Source organism: Electrona antarctica (genome assembly GCF_951216825.1).
Source record: "Electrona antarctica genome assembly, chromosome: 10".
Taxonomy (NCBI): domain Eukaryota; kingdom Metazoa; phylum Chordata; class Actinopteri; order Myctophiformes; family Myctophidae; genus Electrona; species Electrona antarctica.
The window spans coordinates 789,613-809,391 of NC_136791.1; the positions used below are offsets into that span (position 1 = coordinate 789,613).

The window sequence follows — 19,779 nt, forward strand, 5'->3', positions numbered from 1 at the left end:
CCAGAGGGCCACTATAGTTCCACACTCACTCCAGAGGGCCACTATAGTTCCACACTCACTCCAGAAGGCCACTATAGTTCCACACTCACTCCAGAGGGCCACTATAGTTTCACACTCACTCCAGAGGGCCACTATAGTTCAACACTCACTCCAGAGGGCCGCTATAGTTCCACACTCACTCCAGAGGGCCGCTATAGTTCCACACTCACTCCAGAGGGCCACTATAGTTCCACACTCACTCCAGAGGGCCACTATAGTTCCACACTCACTCCAGAGGGCCACTATAGTTCCACACTCACTCCAGAGGGCCACTATAGTTCCACACTCACTCCAGAGGGCCGCTATAGTTCCACACTCACTCCAGAGGGCCGCTATAGTTCCACACTCACTCCAGAGGGCCACTATAGTTCCACACTCACTCCAGAGGGCCACTATAGTTCCACACTCACTCCAGAGGGCCACTATAGTTACACACTCACTCCAGAGGGGCACTATAGTTCCACACTCACTCCAGAGGACCACTATAGTTCCACACTCACTCCAGAGGGCCACTATAGTTCCACACTCACTCCAGAGGGCCACTATAGTTCCACACTCACTCCAGAGGGCCACTATAGTACCACACTCACTCCAGATGACCACTATAGTTCCACACTCACTCCAGATGGCCACTATAGTTCCACACTCACTCCAGAGGGCCACTATAGCTCCACACTCACTCCAGAGGGCCACTATAGTTCCACACTCACTCCAAAGGGCCAAATTGCATAATAGTGTCTAATGCCAGGTCATTATTGGTCTGTGAGCAGGTTGTGGACAACCTGACAGCTCAGCTCAGAATGGAACCAGTCAAAGAAACATTTTGACACAACACCACAGAGTGATAAAAAGAGCATCGTCAACCATTTAAAACCATCAATCATTAAATCTCAATCCTACCTGAACGCCACAACAAGAGGAACAGCATCAGGATTCCACCCATTTCTGTCTGTCCCATTAGAGTCTGGACCGGACTTCACAGGAGTCTGGACTGGACTTCACAGGAGTCTGGACTGGACTTCACAGGAGTCTGGATTGGACTTCACAGGAGTCTGGACTGGACTTCACAGGAGTCTGGATTGGACTTCACAGGAGTCTGGACTGGACTGGACTGGACTGACTGACGAACTAACTAACTAACTAACTAGCTGACTATGACTGACAGACAAAGTAACTGGCTGGATGCCCACTAACTGTCTGGCTAGCTGGTGAACGAACTAGCTGGCTGACCAAACTGGCTGGCTGGATGCCCACTAACTGTCTGGCTAGCTGGTGAACGAACTGGCTGGCTGACCAAACTGGCTGGCTGACGGACTGACGGACTGACTGACTGACTGACTGACGGGCTGACGGACTGACTGACTGACGGACTGACTGACTGATTGACTGATTGACTGACGGCGGGACGGACGGACGGACGGACGGAGGGACTGACTGACTGACTGACTGACTGACTGGCTGACTGACTGACTGGCAACAAGAAGAATCGTCTCTTATATCTGAATATGCTGACGTATCAAGTTTCCTCTGCGTGTGTATCTGTTCATCAGTGTGTGTGTGTGTGTGTGTGTGTGTGTGTGTGTGTGTGTGTGTGTGTGTGTGTGTGTGTGTGTGTGTGTGTGTGTGTGTGTGTGTGTGTGTGTGGATGTGGTCACAGCTAAAGTTCTCACATTCTGACAGGAAGCTGTTATTAAAATCTCTTCAATCTGACGTGGAAACTCCAACAGGACGTACAGTAAACAGTACATCACTAGGGGTGGAGCTCGATAACCGATACCCCAAGACATCAGATAACAAGCTTATCGAGAACCCGTTATCAATAAGCTTTGGGCTCATCAAGCCTGTTATGGAGCATAGCGGCCCATGATGACGTCATGGTTAAACAGTCAAGACAAGAGGAGATCAAGAAATAAAGATAATCACAAACGCTGACACAAACATGTGGGTCTAAAAGTGCAGATACCTGCCAACCAGCGCTGTCCGGGTAAACACAATATTAATGCATCCATTGGTCATAAATATTAATGCATTCATTGGTCAGTTCAAGAACGCATGAGATGTGAGAAAAACAACGATACGCTCAGAAATGTCTTAAGAGATCAGAGTCATGATTATTATTATTTTCGTCGTGTTGTGGGGTCTCGCCTGGTGGGCGTGGAGGTGGAGGTGGCCAGGGTGACTAAGCTGGACACCATCCTGAATAATTCCTCCCCCCCCTTTTTCCGAGCATATCCTGTGCTGTTTTTGAGTGGTGTAAACCACTCCTACAACTGGCTTTTTTGTGCAGAAAAAATGAGCATGGTTGCTATGTTCACCCTGTTGTAATGACGTAATGAAATCACACCCGGGTGAACAGGGTGAACATAGCAACCATGCTCATTTTTTCTGCACAAACAAAGCCAGGTAATGAAATCACACCCGGGTGTGATTTCATTACGTCAGACATGATTTCATTACGTCAGACAGACCTTACACCACTCAGTTCACACGGGTGTGATTTTTTTTTCTACATCTCACCCTTTCTTGGAAACTTTTGTTTTGTTTGGCTTTCCACTGTTGACTTTTAAAAAATATATTTTCAAAAGTTACAACATACAAGTAAGGATAAGAAGGATAAAAAACAGTACGCCCACCAGGCGAGACCCCACAACACGACGAAAACAATAATAATAATCATGACTCTGATATCTTAAGACATTTCTGAGCGTATCGTTGTTTTTCTCACATCTCATGCGTTCTTGAACTGACCAATGAATGCATTAATATTTATGACCAATGGATGCATTAATATTGTGTTTACCCGGACAGCGCTGGTTGGCAGGTATCTACACTTTTAGACCCACATGTTTGTGTCAGCGTTTGTGATTATCTTTATTTCTTGATCTCCTCTTGTCTTGACTGTTTAACCATGACGTCATCATGGGCCGCTATGCTCCATAACTGTAGTATACAGAAGAAACAAGGCTGCAGAAGGAAAAGAAAGAAACGATAATAATGATAAAATAATGATAAACAGGACAAACAAGGGTTACAGGGCAACTTCAGTGATGCTTGCTTGCGGAACTCGACTACGTCTCGTTCCTGACCGCATCACTGTCGTGGCAATAATCACGTTAAGCCACACCCTCTCGTGTAATATTGCTTAATTATGACGCACTGATCCACTGTATATATGTTTATCCTTGTTTATCATTATGTTATCATTATTATCGTTTCTCTCTTTTCCTTCTGCCTTGTTTCTTCTGTATACTACAGTACTGTTTCTTATCCTTACTTGGATGTTGTAACTTTTGAAAATATATTTTTTAAATGTAATGTCCTTGATTTTTCATTAATTTATTATAAATTATTTAGATTGTTTTTGTTTTAATTAATGATTATTTTTTTGATGAAATATATATTTTGAAATGTAGGATACAAAAAAAGAGGATATCTATACGGGCTACGACCGATCACGTGACACGCGCGTCGACTCCGATTGGCTACGGCCGACCACGTGACACGCGCGTCGACTCCGATTGGCTACGGCCGTCCATGTGACACGCGCGTCGACTCCGATTGGCTACGGCCGATCACGTGACACGCGCGTCGACTCCGATTGGCTACGGCCGATCATGTGACACGCGCGTCGACTCCGATTGGCTACGGCCGATCACGTGACACGCGCGTCGACTCCGATTGGCTACGGCCGATCACGTGACACGCGCGTCGACTCCGATTGGCTACGGCCGACCACGTGACATGCGTGGCGACTCCGATTGGCTACGGCCGACCACGTGACACACGCGACGACTCCGATTGGCTACGGCCGACCACGTGACACACGCGTCGACTCCGATTGGCTACGGCCGACCACGTGACACGCGCGTCGGCGCAGTGCAAGGCATACTGGGTCACAGGTGCATGATGGGAAGCCGAGTATTTATGAATTAATTTATTCATTCCTCTTTTTAGGGGCACTATAGCCCCTCCTATGGCCAGCTTTGTGTGTGCGTGTGTATCCCATAGCAATGATTTGATTGGCTGAGCACCCCATAGCAATTATTTGATTGGCTGAGCACCCCATAGTGATGATTTGATTGGCTGAGCACCCCATAGTGATGATTTGATTGGCTGAGCACCCCATAGTGATGATTTGATTGGCTGAGCACCCCATAGTGATGATTTGATTGGCTGAGCACCCCATAGTGATGATTTGATTGGCTGAGCACCCCATAGTGATGATTTGATTGGCTGAGCACCCCATAGTGATGATTTGATTGGCTGAGCAACGTACGTATTGAGGATAAGAGGACAGACAAGTGAAGATGCCAAAAGTGATTGGTCGGAATGTGGTGATGTATGGTGATGTATGGTGATAAGAGTGCCCCTCACTTCACACTGGTGTGATTTATTATTAGTTGAGGGGTGCTAGCCCCTCCTATCGTACGCCCGGCTTCTGGGGTCTGTGAAAAGACGCCAAAAGTGATTGGCCAGAATGACATTTGTGATGCTTTGATTGGCTGAGCACGGGATGTGGTGTATGATGGTGTATGCTGATAAGAGCCTACCCTCACTTCACAGGGGTGTGATTTTTTAAAGCTGGATGTGAGTGCGTGAACCTCCCCTTATCCCTTATCCCTAAACCTATTTGACATTTTTAACTTTTTTGAAAATCATTACTTGCGCAAGCAGAGCGCGCAAGTAATAGTTTTCGTCCAGCGCCTCGATGCGTATGTCGCCGTTTGATGTGTACGTGCCGTGCCAGCGTATGACGTAAACTTGTGCTTGATATGGCAGTGGTGTCAGATTACATACATAGGGGGCATTACCTTTAATCCTCCCGACACTAAAACATATTGTCATTACGTCACCATCGAAAACCAATTACACCCTGGCATTGGGTCCTTTAATCCACATCTTTATTACGTCATCATTGAGAGCTAGTTATACCCTGTCATATGCTGCTACGATACATAGACATCAACCGGGGGATACGAAAAGTAATCACATTATACCGCTAATCAACTTACAAATTACATAGCTAAGATTTGACAGTTTGTAGCGGTCGACAGTACTTACGCGCTCTGCTTGCGCACTAGTAGGCCATTTATGGCCTACTTGTGTGCAACAAGCAAGTAGATCTACAAGCAAGTTCTAGTTTTAAAATAGTTCAACTAGCCGATCTACATCTACACGTTGTGAGCTTGTAGATCGGCTATTTGAACTATTTTAAAAAGGGTTTTTTTAAATAGTAAAAAATGGCAAAATACGTTTAAGGATAAGGGTTAAGGGGTGGCGCAAGATATATCCCGTATAGTTTACTCACAAGCCCATGAAAACGGTTCCATCTGTATCGTCTATAAAAGGCCAACCGGACCCGTGGTTGGTCCCCGGGGACCCAACGGTGAGAAGCGGCTCTCCTTACCGCTCTCCCAGCTTGAGCCGTGCAAACTCGTCGGCCACCTTCAGCGCCTCCTGCAGGCGCTGCGTGTTCCTGCCGGTGCCCTGGGCCGACAGGTCCATGCCGCCCGACTTGCCTCCCAGCAGCAGGCAGACCTCCTGCGCCCACTCGCTGGCCTTCAGGCCGCGGTCGGCCGCGCCCCGCGGCACCTGGCACAGGCAGACCACCGTGCCGGCCTCGCGGTCGGCCGCCAGGAGCAAGGCGGCAGTCTGCGGCGAGCGCGTCCGCAGCAGCTTCAGCGACTCGTTCAGGGCCTTGGCCGAGGCCCCGTCCTCCACCTCCATGACGAGCAGTGGCTGGTTGGGGCTGCGGTCGATGGCCTCCCGGGTCCGCTCCAGGACCCGGGAGAGCACGCGGCCCTTGCTGGCGCGGTCCAGGTCGTCCATCGTCCTCTTGGAGGCCCTCAGGGCGTCCCTCATCTCGTCCTTCTCCCAGCGGGAGATGGTCGCAACGGCGAGGGCCTCCGTCATGCTGGCGATCTCTCGCTGGACGTCCCGGAGGTCGGGCGGCGCGGCTCCGGCCCCTCCTCCGGTCCGATCCCTCACCCTGTCGGCCAGCTCCGCCAGGGAGCGGCGCAGGGCGTCGGCCCTCCCGCGGGCCTCCCGGGCCTCGGCCCCCGTCACGGCCACGATGCGCCGCGTGCCCTTCGCCACGGCCTCCTCCGACACCACGACCAGCGAGCCGGCGTGGCTGGAGTTGCGCAGGTGGGTTCCTCCGCAGAGCTCCACGGAGGCGCGCGACCCGGCATCGCCGCCGGGGTCCGCCAGCAGGTCTCGGACGGGCACGCCGACGGACACCACGCGCACCGGGTCGGGGTAGGCCTCGTCGAAGACGGCACGCAGCCCCCGGACGGCCTTGGCCTCGGCCAGGTGCACGTCCAGGGCGTACACGGGCCGGGCGGCGCGGATCTCGGCGCATGCCACCTCTTCCACGCGACGGACCTGGTCGTCGCTCAGCGCGCCCCCCTTGGAGGAGAAGTCGAAGCGCAGGAGGTCGGGGGCGACCAGGGAGCCCCGCTGCTCCGTCCCGCTCTCGGCGCCCAGGACGTCGCGCAGGGCGAAGTTGAGCACGTGCGTGGCGGTATGGTTGCTCATGACACGTGTGCGGCGAGCCTCGTCCAGGCGCAGGGCGACACGGTCCCCGACGCTCAGCGAGCCGGCGTGGACTGTCCCTACGTGGACCACGTAACCTCCCCTCGCCTGGACGTTCCTCACGATGAACTCGGCCCGGTTGTCGCCGCCGCCGCCCTCCCTGAACATGTAGCCCTCGTCGAAGGTCTGCCCTCCCTGCTCGGCATAGAAGCATGTGCGGTCCAGCACCACGCCGCACTCCTGGCCCGTGGCCACGCGCTCGCAGAAGGCCCGCTCGCGCCGCAGCGCCAGGACGACGCAGGCCGACGGCCGCTCGAAGTCGTAGTTGCCGTCGGCGTCCGCGTCGTACGCGTGCTTGGGGCCGTCGTCGGTGGCCGGCACGTCGGCGCTCCGCAGCTCCTCGATGGCGTGAACATCCAGCATGGCGTGCTCCTCCCGGTCGCCGGCGGCCTTAACGCCGTGGGACCGCAGCTGCGCCGCTCTCCTCTCCTCCTCGAAGGCGTCCATGTCCACGGCCAGGCGTCGCTTCTCGCCGATGAGGACGATCAGGTCCAGCGGGAGGCCGTAGGTGGAGTACAGCAGCCACGCCGCCTCGCCCGGGATGGTCCCGTTGCCGGTGCCGCCCGCCACCAGGCTCTCCATCTTCCTGTCCAGGATGACGCAGCCTCGGTTGAGCGTCTCCAGGAACTGCTTCTCCTCGTCGTCGATGATGTCCTTCACGGCGGCCGGGTCCTTCCTCAGCTCCGGGAAGGCGTCGCCCAGGGATTCCACCACCACGTCCACCAGGGAGGCGAAGGACCCCCTCCGATCTTCCAACATCTTCACCACAGAGGCGAAGGTTTCTTCCTCCTCATCCTCCTCCTGTGCTTTACTCGTTACCTTAGCACTCTTTAGCTTAGCCGAGTACAGCACGGCACGGCGCAGGATCCTCCTCAGCACGTAGCCCCGTCCCGTGTTGTGCGGCCGCCCTCCGTCCGAGAGGGCCACGGTGAGGGTCCGAGCGTGGTCGGCCAGCACGCGGTACGCCATGTCGACGCCGTCCGCATCCTCGGCACCCACCTTACCCGAGTAAGGCCTGGCGCCCGAGAACTCCTGGATGGCCTCGAAGTACGGCCGGAAGAGGTCGGTGTCATAGTTGGACGTCTTGCCCTGCAGAATGGACACCAGGCGCTCCAGACCCATGCCCGTGTCGATGCTCTTCTTGGGAAGTGGCCGGAGCTCCGTCGCAGACTCCCTGTCGAACTGGACGAACACCAGGTTCCAGATCTCCAGGACGTCGGGGTCGTCCGCGTTGACCAGGCCGGAGGCGTCCCGGTTCCCCACGCGGTCGTAGTGGATCTCGCTGCAGGGGCCGCACGGGCCCGTGTCGCCCATCTCCCAGAAGTTGTCCCTCATGCTTCCGGGCAGGACGCGGGCCTCGTCCACGCCCAGCACCAGCCAGATCTGCCGGCACTCCAGGTCGGGCTCCAGGCCCAGCTCGGCGTGGCCCTCGAAGTAGGTGACGTAGAGGCGCTCGGCGGGGAGCCCGAACTCCCGCGTCAGCAGCTCCAGGGCCATCTGGCAGGCGCGGCGCTTGAAGTAGTCGCCAAAGGACCAGGAGCCCAGCATCTCGAAGAAGGTGTGGTGGTAGACGTCCTTGCCCACGTCGTCCAGGTCGTTGTGCTTGCCGCCGGCGCGGATGCACTTCTGGGAGTTGGCGGCGCGGCTCAGCCGCGCCATGGGGTGGGAGGGGCCCGCCGTGCCCAGGAGGAGGGGCTTGAACTGGTTCATGCCGGCGTTGGCGAACAGCAGCGTGGGGTCGTCCAGCGGGACCACCGAGGACGAGGGGACGTGGTCGTGGTCGCGGTCGTGGAAGTAGTCGATGAACTTCTGGCGGACCTCAGCGCCGCTTAGCACACCGTCCATCGTTAGTAGCTGCTAATACGTCTCACGTGAAATACACTACTCGGATCGGTGAGCGGTTGTCCGAGTTTAGGATCCGCCGCAGTGGTGAGAACTTCACAGGTGTCTCTAGATCCCCGATGGGTCGTAAGGCCGGGCCGCTACCGAACCACTAGTGGCGGTGATGTAAAATAGCTCAAGGCTGTATTGCTGATTACTTAGCTTAGGACCCCCGCAGTGGTGTCCGGTTAGAACTTAAACCAGGATGCTTTGACTTCTGCCTTCTCCCTGAAGCCGACCCTGTATATATTCTCCGACCAGGCTTGTCACGATGACTAAGCCAGTTAGATCTATCCATATATGGTTCTATCCATATATGGTTCTACCATATCTATCGATATCAGCACTAGGTCGGCTCGGGCCCAAATATAGGGATTGTCATACTAAACATGTCATATATCATATAGCCCAACGTCCTAGTCAGAGTCTTCGTTACAGCCACCCCAGATTTCACGTTGAAATCTATACCGCATCCAGAAGACTCAGACAATTGTCCTTTCTTTCGGCTAGGTTCTAACAGGCCAGGCCTGGTAGTTATCCAGCAAGGGAGGCTCTCGAAGATGTTAATCTCTCTCCATTAGTCTGCTGACAATCTGTGTATGCTCACAATCCAAGCTATTTGGCGATCAATGCTCCCTCAATATTATTGACTTGGTTTGGCTGTACGGCAGGAGATACCTCGGAAGATACAGCCACCCCGTGCAAAACTTGAAGATCTCTCATGATTCTGATACGCAACTCTTCAGGTTGACCCCTCAATCCGACCTGCTTGGCAACTGTGTGTAACAAAATGGTTCGCCCCGAACCATCATCCAGAACTGCATATACTTCCATTACTTTGCCACAATTGCAAATTAGAACTTTGCACACCTTTAACATGACATTTCTCCCTTTAGGCGGTGGATAGCCCACATGCAAGGACTCTCCTGCTATAGTCAAGATTGCTGGCTGCGGTAATTCCTCTTGTAAATCCTGTCCCGTCTCGATCTTAGGTGTCCTAGGGTTCCGCAAATGTTCATCTGCTCTCCAGTTCAACCGGCTCCTATTAATACTGTGAAAAGCCAGAGGGTGCCTTCCACCACAGTTCACTCCTAGTCTGTAGTTTACAGTTTCTTGCCTGATGACGACGTCCATTGCTGATAACACAGCTTCATCTGTCATATCAAATCTCGTCGTTTGAACCTGCCGCATACCCCAAGATGGTGTGTGCCGCTATTACAGTAATGCCATCTTGCTGGTTACTTGGTGTACGATCGGCAGAATTGGGTGCTACTACCGTACCATGCATGATGACTATTCGTCTCCGGTTATGCTCATGGTCATTTCTGCGAGAGTGACCGTCCAGCCTCCTTGCTGGACTACTTCGGTCCCTATGAACCTGGACTTCTGGTCTGTCAGCTTGCACTTTCATCTCGATATCCTATCGGTGAACGAAGCCTCTGCCGTCCTCCGACTGCTCCAAAATATATGGGAGGGTTGATATAGCTCCGATGCCCTTGCATCATCATGCTGTCCAGACAATGCTCTCATGATATCCACTAGAAGCTCTAGGTGAAAGCCTTCGTTACACGATGACACATGAAGCTCTAGGTGAAAGCCTTCGTTACACTCATTGACTGCGGTAATTCCTCTTGTAAATCCTGTCCCGTCTCGATCTTAGGTGTCCTAGGGTTCCGCAAAGGTTCATCTGCTCTCCGGTTCAACCGGGTCCGGCTCCTATTAATACTGTGAAGAGCCAGAGGGTGCCTTCCACCACATTTCACTCCTAGTCTGTAGTTTACAGTTTCTTGCCTGCATGACGACGTCCATTGCTGATAACACAGCTTCATCTGTCATATCAAATCTCGTTTCGCCATTAAACTCAGTCGTTTGAACCTGCCGCATACCCCAAGATGGTGTGTGCCGTTATTACAGTACTGACTTACGGCTTCTTGCCGTCTTGCTGGTTACTTGGTGTACGATCGGCAGAATTGGGTGCTACTACCGTACCATGCATGATGACTGTTCGTCTCCGGTTATGCTCATGGTCATTTCTGCAAGAGTGACCGTCCAGCCTCCTTGCTGGACTACTTCGGTCCCTATGAACCTGGACTTCTGGTCTGTCAGCTTGCACTTTCATCTCGATATCCTATCAGTGAACGAAGCCTCTGCCGTCCTCCGACTGCTCCAACATCTATGGGAGGGTTGATATAGCTCCGATGCCCTTGCATCATCATGCTGTCCAGACAATGCTCTCATGATATCCACCAGAAGCTCTAGGTGAAAGCCTTCGTTACACGATGACACATGAAGCTCTAGGTGAAAGCCTTCGTTCATTGCCACCCCCAGATTTCCCATGGAAATCTGTACCATATCAAGAAGGCTTGAACAGTAGACCCCTCAGGCCACCCCAATACGAGCATACTGAGGCTTGAACAGCAAACGTCAGCCATTCAAGCCACCCCATTGAGGGCGTCCAAGCTTCGCGCTTTCTTCCTTTGATGTTACGGTGGGTCATAAAAACCTCAAGATCAAATCACATGCCACCCATGAAGGGCGTTCCCTGTCAATGGTTGCTCTCTCTCCTGTACATCACCAGTGCTCTGCACATCACCAGTGCTCTCTCTTTCCTGCACATCACCAGTGCTCTGCACATCACCAGTGCTCTCTCTTACCTGCACATCACCAGTGCTCTCTCTTTCCTGCACATCACCAGTGCTCTCTGACTCTAAGGGCCGGGGAGGTCTCACGGCTCCGAGATTCTGGCATCCAGATTCTGGTAACTGGGTGGGTCTCACAGCTTCGAGACGCTGCTGCTCACCTATGGAGCAGCCAGGACCGACAGAGCGTTCATGCTCTGACGGCGACAACTGGGTGGGTCTCACAGCTTCGAGACGCTGCTGCTCACCTAAGGAGCAGCCAGGACCGCCAGAGCGTGGCTCTATTGGCAACAGAGTGGATCTCACAGCTTCGAGACGCTGCTGCTCACCTAAGGAGCAGCCAGGACTGCCAGAGCGTTCATGCTCTGGCGGCAATGCTGAACGTGGATGTGGTTGAGAGTGAAGTCACGTAGTGTCAGTTGTCAGTTGCGTGAGAGTGAAGTCACGTAGTGTCAGTGGTCAGTTGCGTGAGAGTGAAGTCACGTGGTGTCAGTTGTCGGTTGCGCCACATTCAGTCGCACACCGCCCTTTCCAAAATGGCAGCAGCATAGATGCGACCTGCCTTTCAAAGGCGTCACTGTGACATCACAGCGACATCGCGTGCAACCTTTAAAGGCACCACGTCATCACAGTGACATCACTCTTGACTGTGGCTCAAGAGGTAGAGCAGGTCGTCCAATGATCCATGGGTCGGTGGTTCGAATCCCGGCTCCTCCTGTCTACATGTCGAAGTGTCCTTGGGCAAGACACTGAACCCCAAATTGCTCCCGATGTGCTGGTTGGTACCTTGCATGGCTTCCGCCGCAATCGGTGTATGAATGTGTGTGTGAATGGGTGAATGTAATGCACAATCTATGTAAAGCGCCTTGGATAAAGGCGCTATATAAATGCACCATTTACCATTTACTGTGATGTCACGCTGGTGCGCACGCTGCATGCATGCCCAAGGTTAGTTTTTGTCCGTGAAAAAATGTAGTGGACACACATTGGCCTTTAGAAAGGACTGTGGCAGTAGAGCAGAATCCTGTAAACCTCTTTTTGTTTCTGTGAAGAAAGGTGTTTATGGAAGTCGTCTCGTCAGATTCAAAACACGTACACTAGAATACATTATTCAGACAAAGAAGAATCGTAAAGGTAGGTGGTTAAAATACGTGTTCAAAAGCTCTATATCGTGATAGTACTCATTGCGTATAGAGTGACAGAGAGACGAGAACTGCATTATTGGCACCTCTTCTTGTATCAAGCTATGCTTGGAATTTGTCCTAAATACATCCCATCTTTCCTGAAGTGGGACTCTGAACCCTAGCTACCACACCCGGTCAAGGACTCTGAACCCTAGCTACCACACCCGGTCAAGGACTCTGAACCCTAGCTACCACACCCGGTCAAGGACTCTGAACCCTAGCTACCACACCCGGTCAAGGACTCTGAACCCTAGCTACCACACCCGGTCAAGGACTCTGAACCCTAGCTACCACACCCGGTCAAGGACTCTGAACCCTAGCTACCACACCCGGTCAAGGACTCTGAACCCTAGCTACCACACCCGGTCAAGGACTCTGAACCCTAGCTACCACACCCGGTCAAGGACTCTGAACCCTAGCTACCACACCCGGTCAAGGACTCTGAACCCTAGCTACCACACCCGGTCAAGGACTCTGAACCCTAGCTACCACACCCGGTCAAGGACTCTGAACCCTAGCTACCACACCCGGTCAAGGACTCTGAACCCTAGCTACCACACCCGGTCAAGGACTCTGAACCCTAGCTACCACACCCGGTCAAGGACTCTGAACCCTAGCTACCACACCCGGTCAAGGACTCTGAACCCTAGCTACCACACCCGGTCAAGGACTCTGAACCCTAGCTACCACACCCGGTCAAGGACTCTGAACCCTAGCTACCACACCCGGTCAAGGACTCTGAACCCTAGCTACCACACCCGGTCAAGGACTCTGAACCCTAGCTACCACACCCGGTCAAGGACTCTGAACCCTAGCTACCACACCCGGTCAAGGACTCTGAACCCTAGCTACCACACCCGGTCAAGGACTCTGAACCCTAGCTACCACACCCGGTCAAGGACTCTGAACCCTAGCTACCACACCCGGTCAAGGACTCTGAACCCTAGCTACCACACCCGGTCAAGGACTCTGAACCCTAGCTACCGCACCCGGTCAAGGACTCTGCACCCTAGCTACCACACCCGGTCAAGGACTCTGCACCCTAGCTACCACACCAGGTCAAGGATTCTGAACCCTCGCTACCACACCCGGTCAAGGACTCTGAACCCTAGCTACCACACCCGGTCAAGGACTCTGAACCCTAGCTACCACACCCGGTCAAGGACTCTGAACCCTAGCTACCACACCCGGTCAAGGACTCTGAACCCTAGCTACCACACCCGGTCAAGGACTCTGAACCCTAGCTACCACACCCGGTCAAGGACTCTGAACCCTTGCTACCACACCCGGTCAAGGACTCTGAACCCTAGCTACCACACCCGGTCAAGGACTCTGAACCCTAGCTACCACACCCGGTCAAGGACTCTGAACCCTAGCTACCACACCCGGTCAAGGACTCTGAACCCTTGCTACCACACCCGGTCAAGGACTCTGAACCCTAGCTACCACACCCAGTCAAGGACTCTGAACCCTAGCTACCACACCCGGTCAAGGACTCTGAACCCTAGCTACCACACCCGGTCAAGGACTCTGAACCCTAGCTACCACACCCGGTCAAGGACTCTGAACCCTAGCTACCACACCCGGTCAAGGACTCTGAACCCTAGCTACCACACCCGGTCAAGTAATTTCCCCAAATTCAAGGGACCAAAAGTGAACTCTGAACTTGGTAGATCTGCCTTTAGCTTCTGTGCCCCTAAGACAACATGCAACGACCTACAAACGACATTAACATTGACCACACTGGTACCTTGAGACATTTTAAAACCTTGGTGAGCATACAGACCCCCACAATGTGGAACTGTTTTTAGATCGTTTTGAAATTTGTCTTATCTTTTTATGTGTAACCCTACTGTATGTAATTCACATACAGTATACCTTTTGTTTTTCTTGTCCTGATCTTCCGATACATTGTGATGTTTCTCTATGTATAGAGATATATATATCTCTAACTTTTAAAAACCTTTCTTTTTACACAGTCTATTGTTTATTATGTGGTGTTGTTATTTTATTTATTGTCCGTTCAATGATTTAACGATGTTTTGTTGTTGATTTATCCCATAAACTACCTCTATTGTACTGTATTTTATATGCAATGTAAAGCACTTTGTGAATTTTGTTCTGAAAAGCGCTCTATAAATAAAGTTTATTATTATTATTATGTGATTGTATTACTCGACGACACTGACAATGAGTTTGATTACTCAGTGTAATTTTGAGAATAAATAAAACTTGAATGTTTGTTCAGTAAACAGGAGTCTCCATGTCTGGCCAGCCTTTTATTACACACAACATGTCTTTTCAGGCCAGGATACCAATTTTATCCAATCAGGATGGAGGAAAATATCCCTTATAGCCTACCTTTAACGGTATAGGGTAAGTGATATGTTTTGGTTAAATAAAGGGTTAAATCACTATATTCTAATAGTAAGCATTGGTATAAGAGTGTTTGTTCAGGTTACTGAACAAACGCCCATTTAGACCTGGGAACGATTCTACAAAATGTCTTCTAAATCATGACAGTTTTCTGAAAAACCTATGTTTCTATGTCAGTCGTTCTCAAACATTTTCATGTCAAGGACCCCCAAGATTATATGTATTTGGCCGCCGACCGCTATCTGAAAATATGTTGTTCCAGGGACACCCCCCCCCCCCCCCCCCCCCCCCCAGAAGCACAGAATTGAGTTAAAAAACGTTCGCTCTGAAAGAATATATATTCAAAGATTTGTGCCACATTTTCACGATTTTTCAAAAATAGCAGATCTACAAGCTCGTAGCGCGGCACTCGGTGCCGCGCTACGAGCTTGTAGATCTGCTATTTTTCAATAGCTATGCTTAAAACACCAAGAGGGGTTCCTGCCCGAAAAGGGTTAAAGACCTGTAGGAATAGAGAGACTCCTGTTTACTGGGGAGGAAAATACTAGCACTATGTCAAGAACTATGATTAGTGTCAGATTATAGAGCTATTACCACTTGTTTAAAGCCATCATTATGACTCACAGCACCTCTAAACCACATCATGTATAATTGTGTCATTATTTCGGGTGATGTTGTTTACAAGCATTTTGTAAAACCTGTTTCTTCTACACCTGGTGTCCGACGGCTATTTTTAATGTGTTATCTAACCGAAACACTCTAGCCTGTGTTGTTGTGTTGCCTGTACACAATCATGACAGGAAAAATATACATATTTCTTTTCTTTTCAGTCAAAACATAGCCTATACGCTTTTCATTGTTTGTCAGACACAGAACATAAGTTTACCTCCAAGTGATAACCGACTCCTTCATAAACAGCTTGGAGGTTAATTGGCACATTTCACAACAACAAATTAAATTGGGCGCAGGTGGTAATTAAAGGCTCTGTTCCATTCTCTAATTCAGGGGTTCTCAACCCGTGGGTCGCGACCCCTCGGGGGGTCGCCAAATTAGTTTAGGGGGTCCCCAAATTATTTTCAAAAAAATAAAAATAAAAAAATAAATATTTTCACGATTTTTTCAAAAATAGCAGACCTACAAGCTATGAGCTATGAGCTTGTAGATCTGCTATTTTTCAATAGCTAAATTATAACAATGCTTAAAACACCAAAAGGGGTTCCCGCCCAAAATGGTTTAAGGTTATTGTAGCAGTCAATTTCGGGAGTCGGGCGGGGCGGGGGTCCCGAGACATTGCCAAAGCATTTCCGGGGGTCCCCGGCCAAAAACGTTGAGAACCCCTGCTCTAATTCACCCTTTGTCAAGTCCCGCCCATGGTTGTGGCCCTCTTCGCACCCATTGGTTGCCGTTTCGTGGTTGGACAAAAATCCTCTCTCTCTCCATCTACTACCATATTGAAATAAGGTGTTTTTCAGTTGCTTCGTATTGATATTCTGTGAGTTCAATTCTTATTGTAAACTTGGTGTCAGTAAGAAGGAACATCACAGGGGCAGCACGGTGACTGCAGGGCAGGTCATGTTTGTTTTTAGTTTTTTTTTCCAAAAATGATGTTTTAAATCAGGGGTTCTCAACCCGTGGGTCGCGACCCCTCGGGGGGTCGCCAAATTATTTTAGGGGGTCCCCAAATTATTTAAAAAAAAAAAAAAGCAGACCTACAAGCTCATAGCGCGCCACTCGGTGGCGCGCTATGAGCTTGTAGATCTGCTATTTTTCAATAGCTAAATTATAACAATGGTTAAAACACCAAAAGGGGTTCCCGCCCAAAATGGTTTAAGGTTATTGTAGCAGTCAATTTATATTGGGGGTCGGGAGGGGGCGGGGCGGGGGTCCCGAGACATTGCCAAAGCATTTCCGGGGGTCCCCGGCCAAAAACGTTGAGAACCCCTGTTTTAAATGATGGGTTAAATAAAGGGCTACGTCACTATATTCTAATAGTACTCATTGGTATAAACGTGTTTGTTCAGGTTACTGAACAAACACGTTTATACCAATGATTACTATTAACTTATAAAACGACAAACAAAAAAAGTATTTTCAGATAATTTAACCCATTTAGACCCGAGGTCGATTCTACTAAATGTCATCTAAATCATGACAGTTTTCTGAAAATCCTATGTTTCTAAATCAGTCGTTCTCAAACTTTTAAAGAGTTTAAAGATCTACAAGGGTCACCCAGCGATGGTCACCAACTCTCCATCATTTATCTGGGGACCACCTGGAACCCCCTCAAGGACCACTGGTGGTCCCCGGACCACCTGGAACCCCCTCAAGGACCACTGGTGGTCCCCGGACCACCTGGAATCCCCTCAAGGACCGCTGGTGGTCACCGGACCACTGGTGGTCACCGGACCACTGGTGGTCCCCGGACCACCTGGAACCCCCTCAAGGACCACCTGGAACCCCCTCAAGGACCACCGGCGGTCCCCGGACCACTGGTGGTCCCCGGACCACCTGGAACCCCATCAAGGTCCACTTGTGGTCCCTGGACCACCTGGAACCCCCTCAAGGACCACCGGCAGTCCCCGGACCACCTGGAACCCCCTCAAGGACCACCGGCGGTCCCCGGACCACTGGTGGTCCCCGGACCACCTGGAACCCCCTCAAGGTCCACTTGTGGTCCCTGGACCACCTGGAACCCCCTCAAGGACCACCGGCGGTCCCCGGACCACTGGTGGTCCCCGGACCACCTGGAACCCCCTCAACGTCCACTTGTGGTCCCTGGACCACCTGGAACCCCCTCAAGGACCACCGGCAGTCCCCGGACCACTGGTGGTCCCCGGACCACCTGGAACCCCCTCAAGGTCCACTTGTGGTCCCGGACCACCTGGAACCCCCTCAAGGACCACTGGTGGTCCCCGGACCACCTGGAACCCCCTCTGGAACCCCCTCAAGGACCACTGGTGGTCCCCGGGCCACTGGTTGAGACCTACAGGGGATGAAATATTACCATAATATTGACGACATTGTGACCTGCTGTGAAAATAATTTATAATTGGACGATCCACAGCATGTACGTTCTCTGCATCAACCAAATTCACCACACGACAATACCCACGTACAGGTAAAGTAACATAGTATAGACCAGGGGTTCTCAACTGGGACCCCCCGGAAATGCTTTGGCCATGTCTCATAGACTTTTCAGAAAGTATTTATTTAAAGACGTTTACGCCGCAGACAAAGCCAACTCTTGTTGTGACAAATCATGACAATGAATAAACACAATGTTTTAGGCCAAACAAAGTAGAAGTAGAAAGTAGAAAAAAACGGCAGGTTACAACACTTTTCTTGTTGTTTTTCTTCTTTGTAATTATTTGTTTGGTCCAAAATATTGTGTTTGTTGTCATGATTTGTCACGACTCGAGTTGGCTTCGTATGACGCTTAAAAGGTCTTTAAATAAATACTTTTTGAAATGTCTATGGGGGAAAATGCATTGTGATTCATTTCCTGGCGTCGTCATGAAAGGGGGCGGGACTGCAACGCTCTATAGCCTATACTTGATAGCTGCAATACAAGGTAGGCTACATTAGATGCATGTATACATTTAGTAGTAATGTACAGGCATTAGACCTAAACACTGTAATCATCTATTTTTTGTACCAACACTTCATTTTAATTTTGGTGGAATAACTTTTTTCTTTAGTAGAGACCTCTGATGTGATATGAGACAGACAGACAGACAGACAGACAGACAGACAGACAGACAGACAGACAGACAGACAGACAGACAGACAGACAGACAGACAGACAGACAGACAGAAAGGACTACATTAATTGCTTGTTACAAAAGCAGGTATCAGGTATAAAACCGACAATACAAATGTAGAACAATAACACCTTCTCAAACAGTGACATCAGTAAAGTAGACTATGTATTGTAAAGGCTATGATCCATCATCAACACCTCAGTAACCTCAGGCTGCGTCCCATCTGCCCTCAAGTCAGCCAGAGTAACTCCACTCCTCAAGAAACCAACCCTTGACCCCTCAGATGTCAAGAACTACAGACCGGTATCACTCCTTTCATTTCTGTCTAAAAGCATTGAACGTGTTGTCTCCAACCAGCTCTCTCTCCATCTCTCACAGAACAACCTGCTGGATCCCAACCAATCAGGATTCAAGAAGGCACACTCCACAGAAACTGCCCTGCTGGCAGTCACAGAAGCACTACATGCTGCCCAGGCTGCTTCCCACTCTGCTGTCCTGATTCTCCTAGACCTATCGGCGGCATTTGACACAGTGAACCACCAGCTGCTCCTAGACACCCTAGCGGATCTAGGCATCGGCGGGACAGCACTAAAGTGGTTCTCTTCCTATCTCACCGACCGGACCTACCAGGTTTCCTGGAAAGGTCTGCTATCATCCCCCCGAACCCTCCAAACTGGGGTCCCACAGGGATCTGTACTTGGTCCCCTCCTTTTCTCACTATACACCAAATCCCTTGGCACTATCATCTCTGCTCACAATATATCCTATCACTGCTATGCCGATGACACACAACTGTTTCTATCCTTCCCCCCCTCTGCCACTCAGGTGGAAGAGCGCATCACTGCATGCCTGGCTCAGGCGCGCCTGAGCCATGGAGCAAACGGAGCAGCTGCGGCACCATTTGAAATAGTGGTGTCGCAACGCGACACCACTATTTATCACCCCCCCCCCCCCCCCCCCCCCCGGCCGCCGCCACGCTCGAAGCGCACGGTGCGCGACAGCGAGAGAGAGAGAGAGAGAGAGAGAGAGAGAGAGAGGAGGAGAGGGTGTTTGTCTATGTGTGTGATGTGACAGTGTGAGCGCGGCACGCGCGGCGCGCGTGTAGTGCACGCGAGCGATGTCTCTAATAACATAACTGATCTTCAATCTCATGCTGGGAATTTGCTCTGCAATGAGTGCAATCTACATGGCGATTGGTGTCTCTCTTGGATGACATTACAACTGAATTGACAACAACAGCCTACACATGAAAGAAAGCCACGCATGGTAAGAGAAATATTGAATACTGCCAAGTTCTATATTCAT

The 19,779-nt window shown here is 51.0% G+C and overlaps 1 protein-coding gene across 1 annotated transcript; it reads right to left on the reverse strand.

The window, feature by feature from the left end:
• Positions 1–5,442: 5,442 nt before the first annotated feature.
• LOC306931480 (alanine--tRNA ligase, cytoplasmic-like) lies at positions 5,443–8,478 on the reverse strand (the record flags this gene model as incomplete). The annotated part of the gene is made up of 1 exon (XM_079512879.1): positions 5,443–8,478. One exon carries the CDS (start codon positions 8,476–8,478, stop codon positions 5,443–5,445), a length of 3,036 nt encoding a protein of 1,011 aa, XP_079369005.1.
• Positions 8,479–19,779: the final 11,301 nt, after the last annotated feature.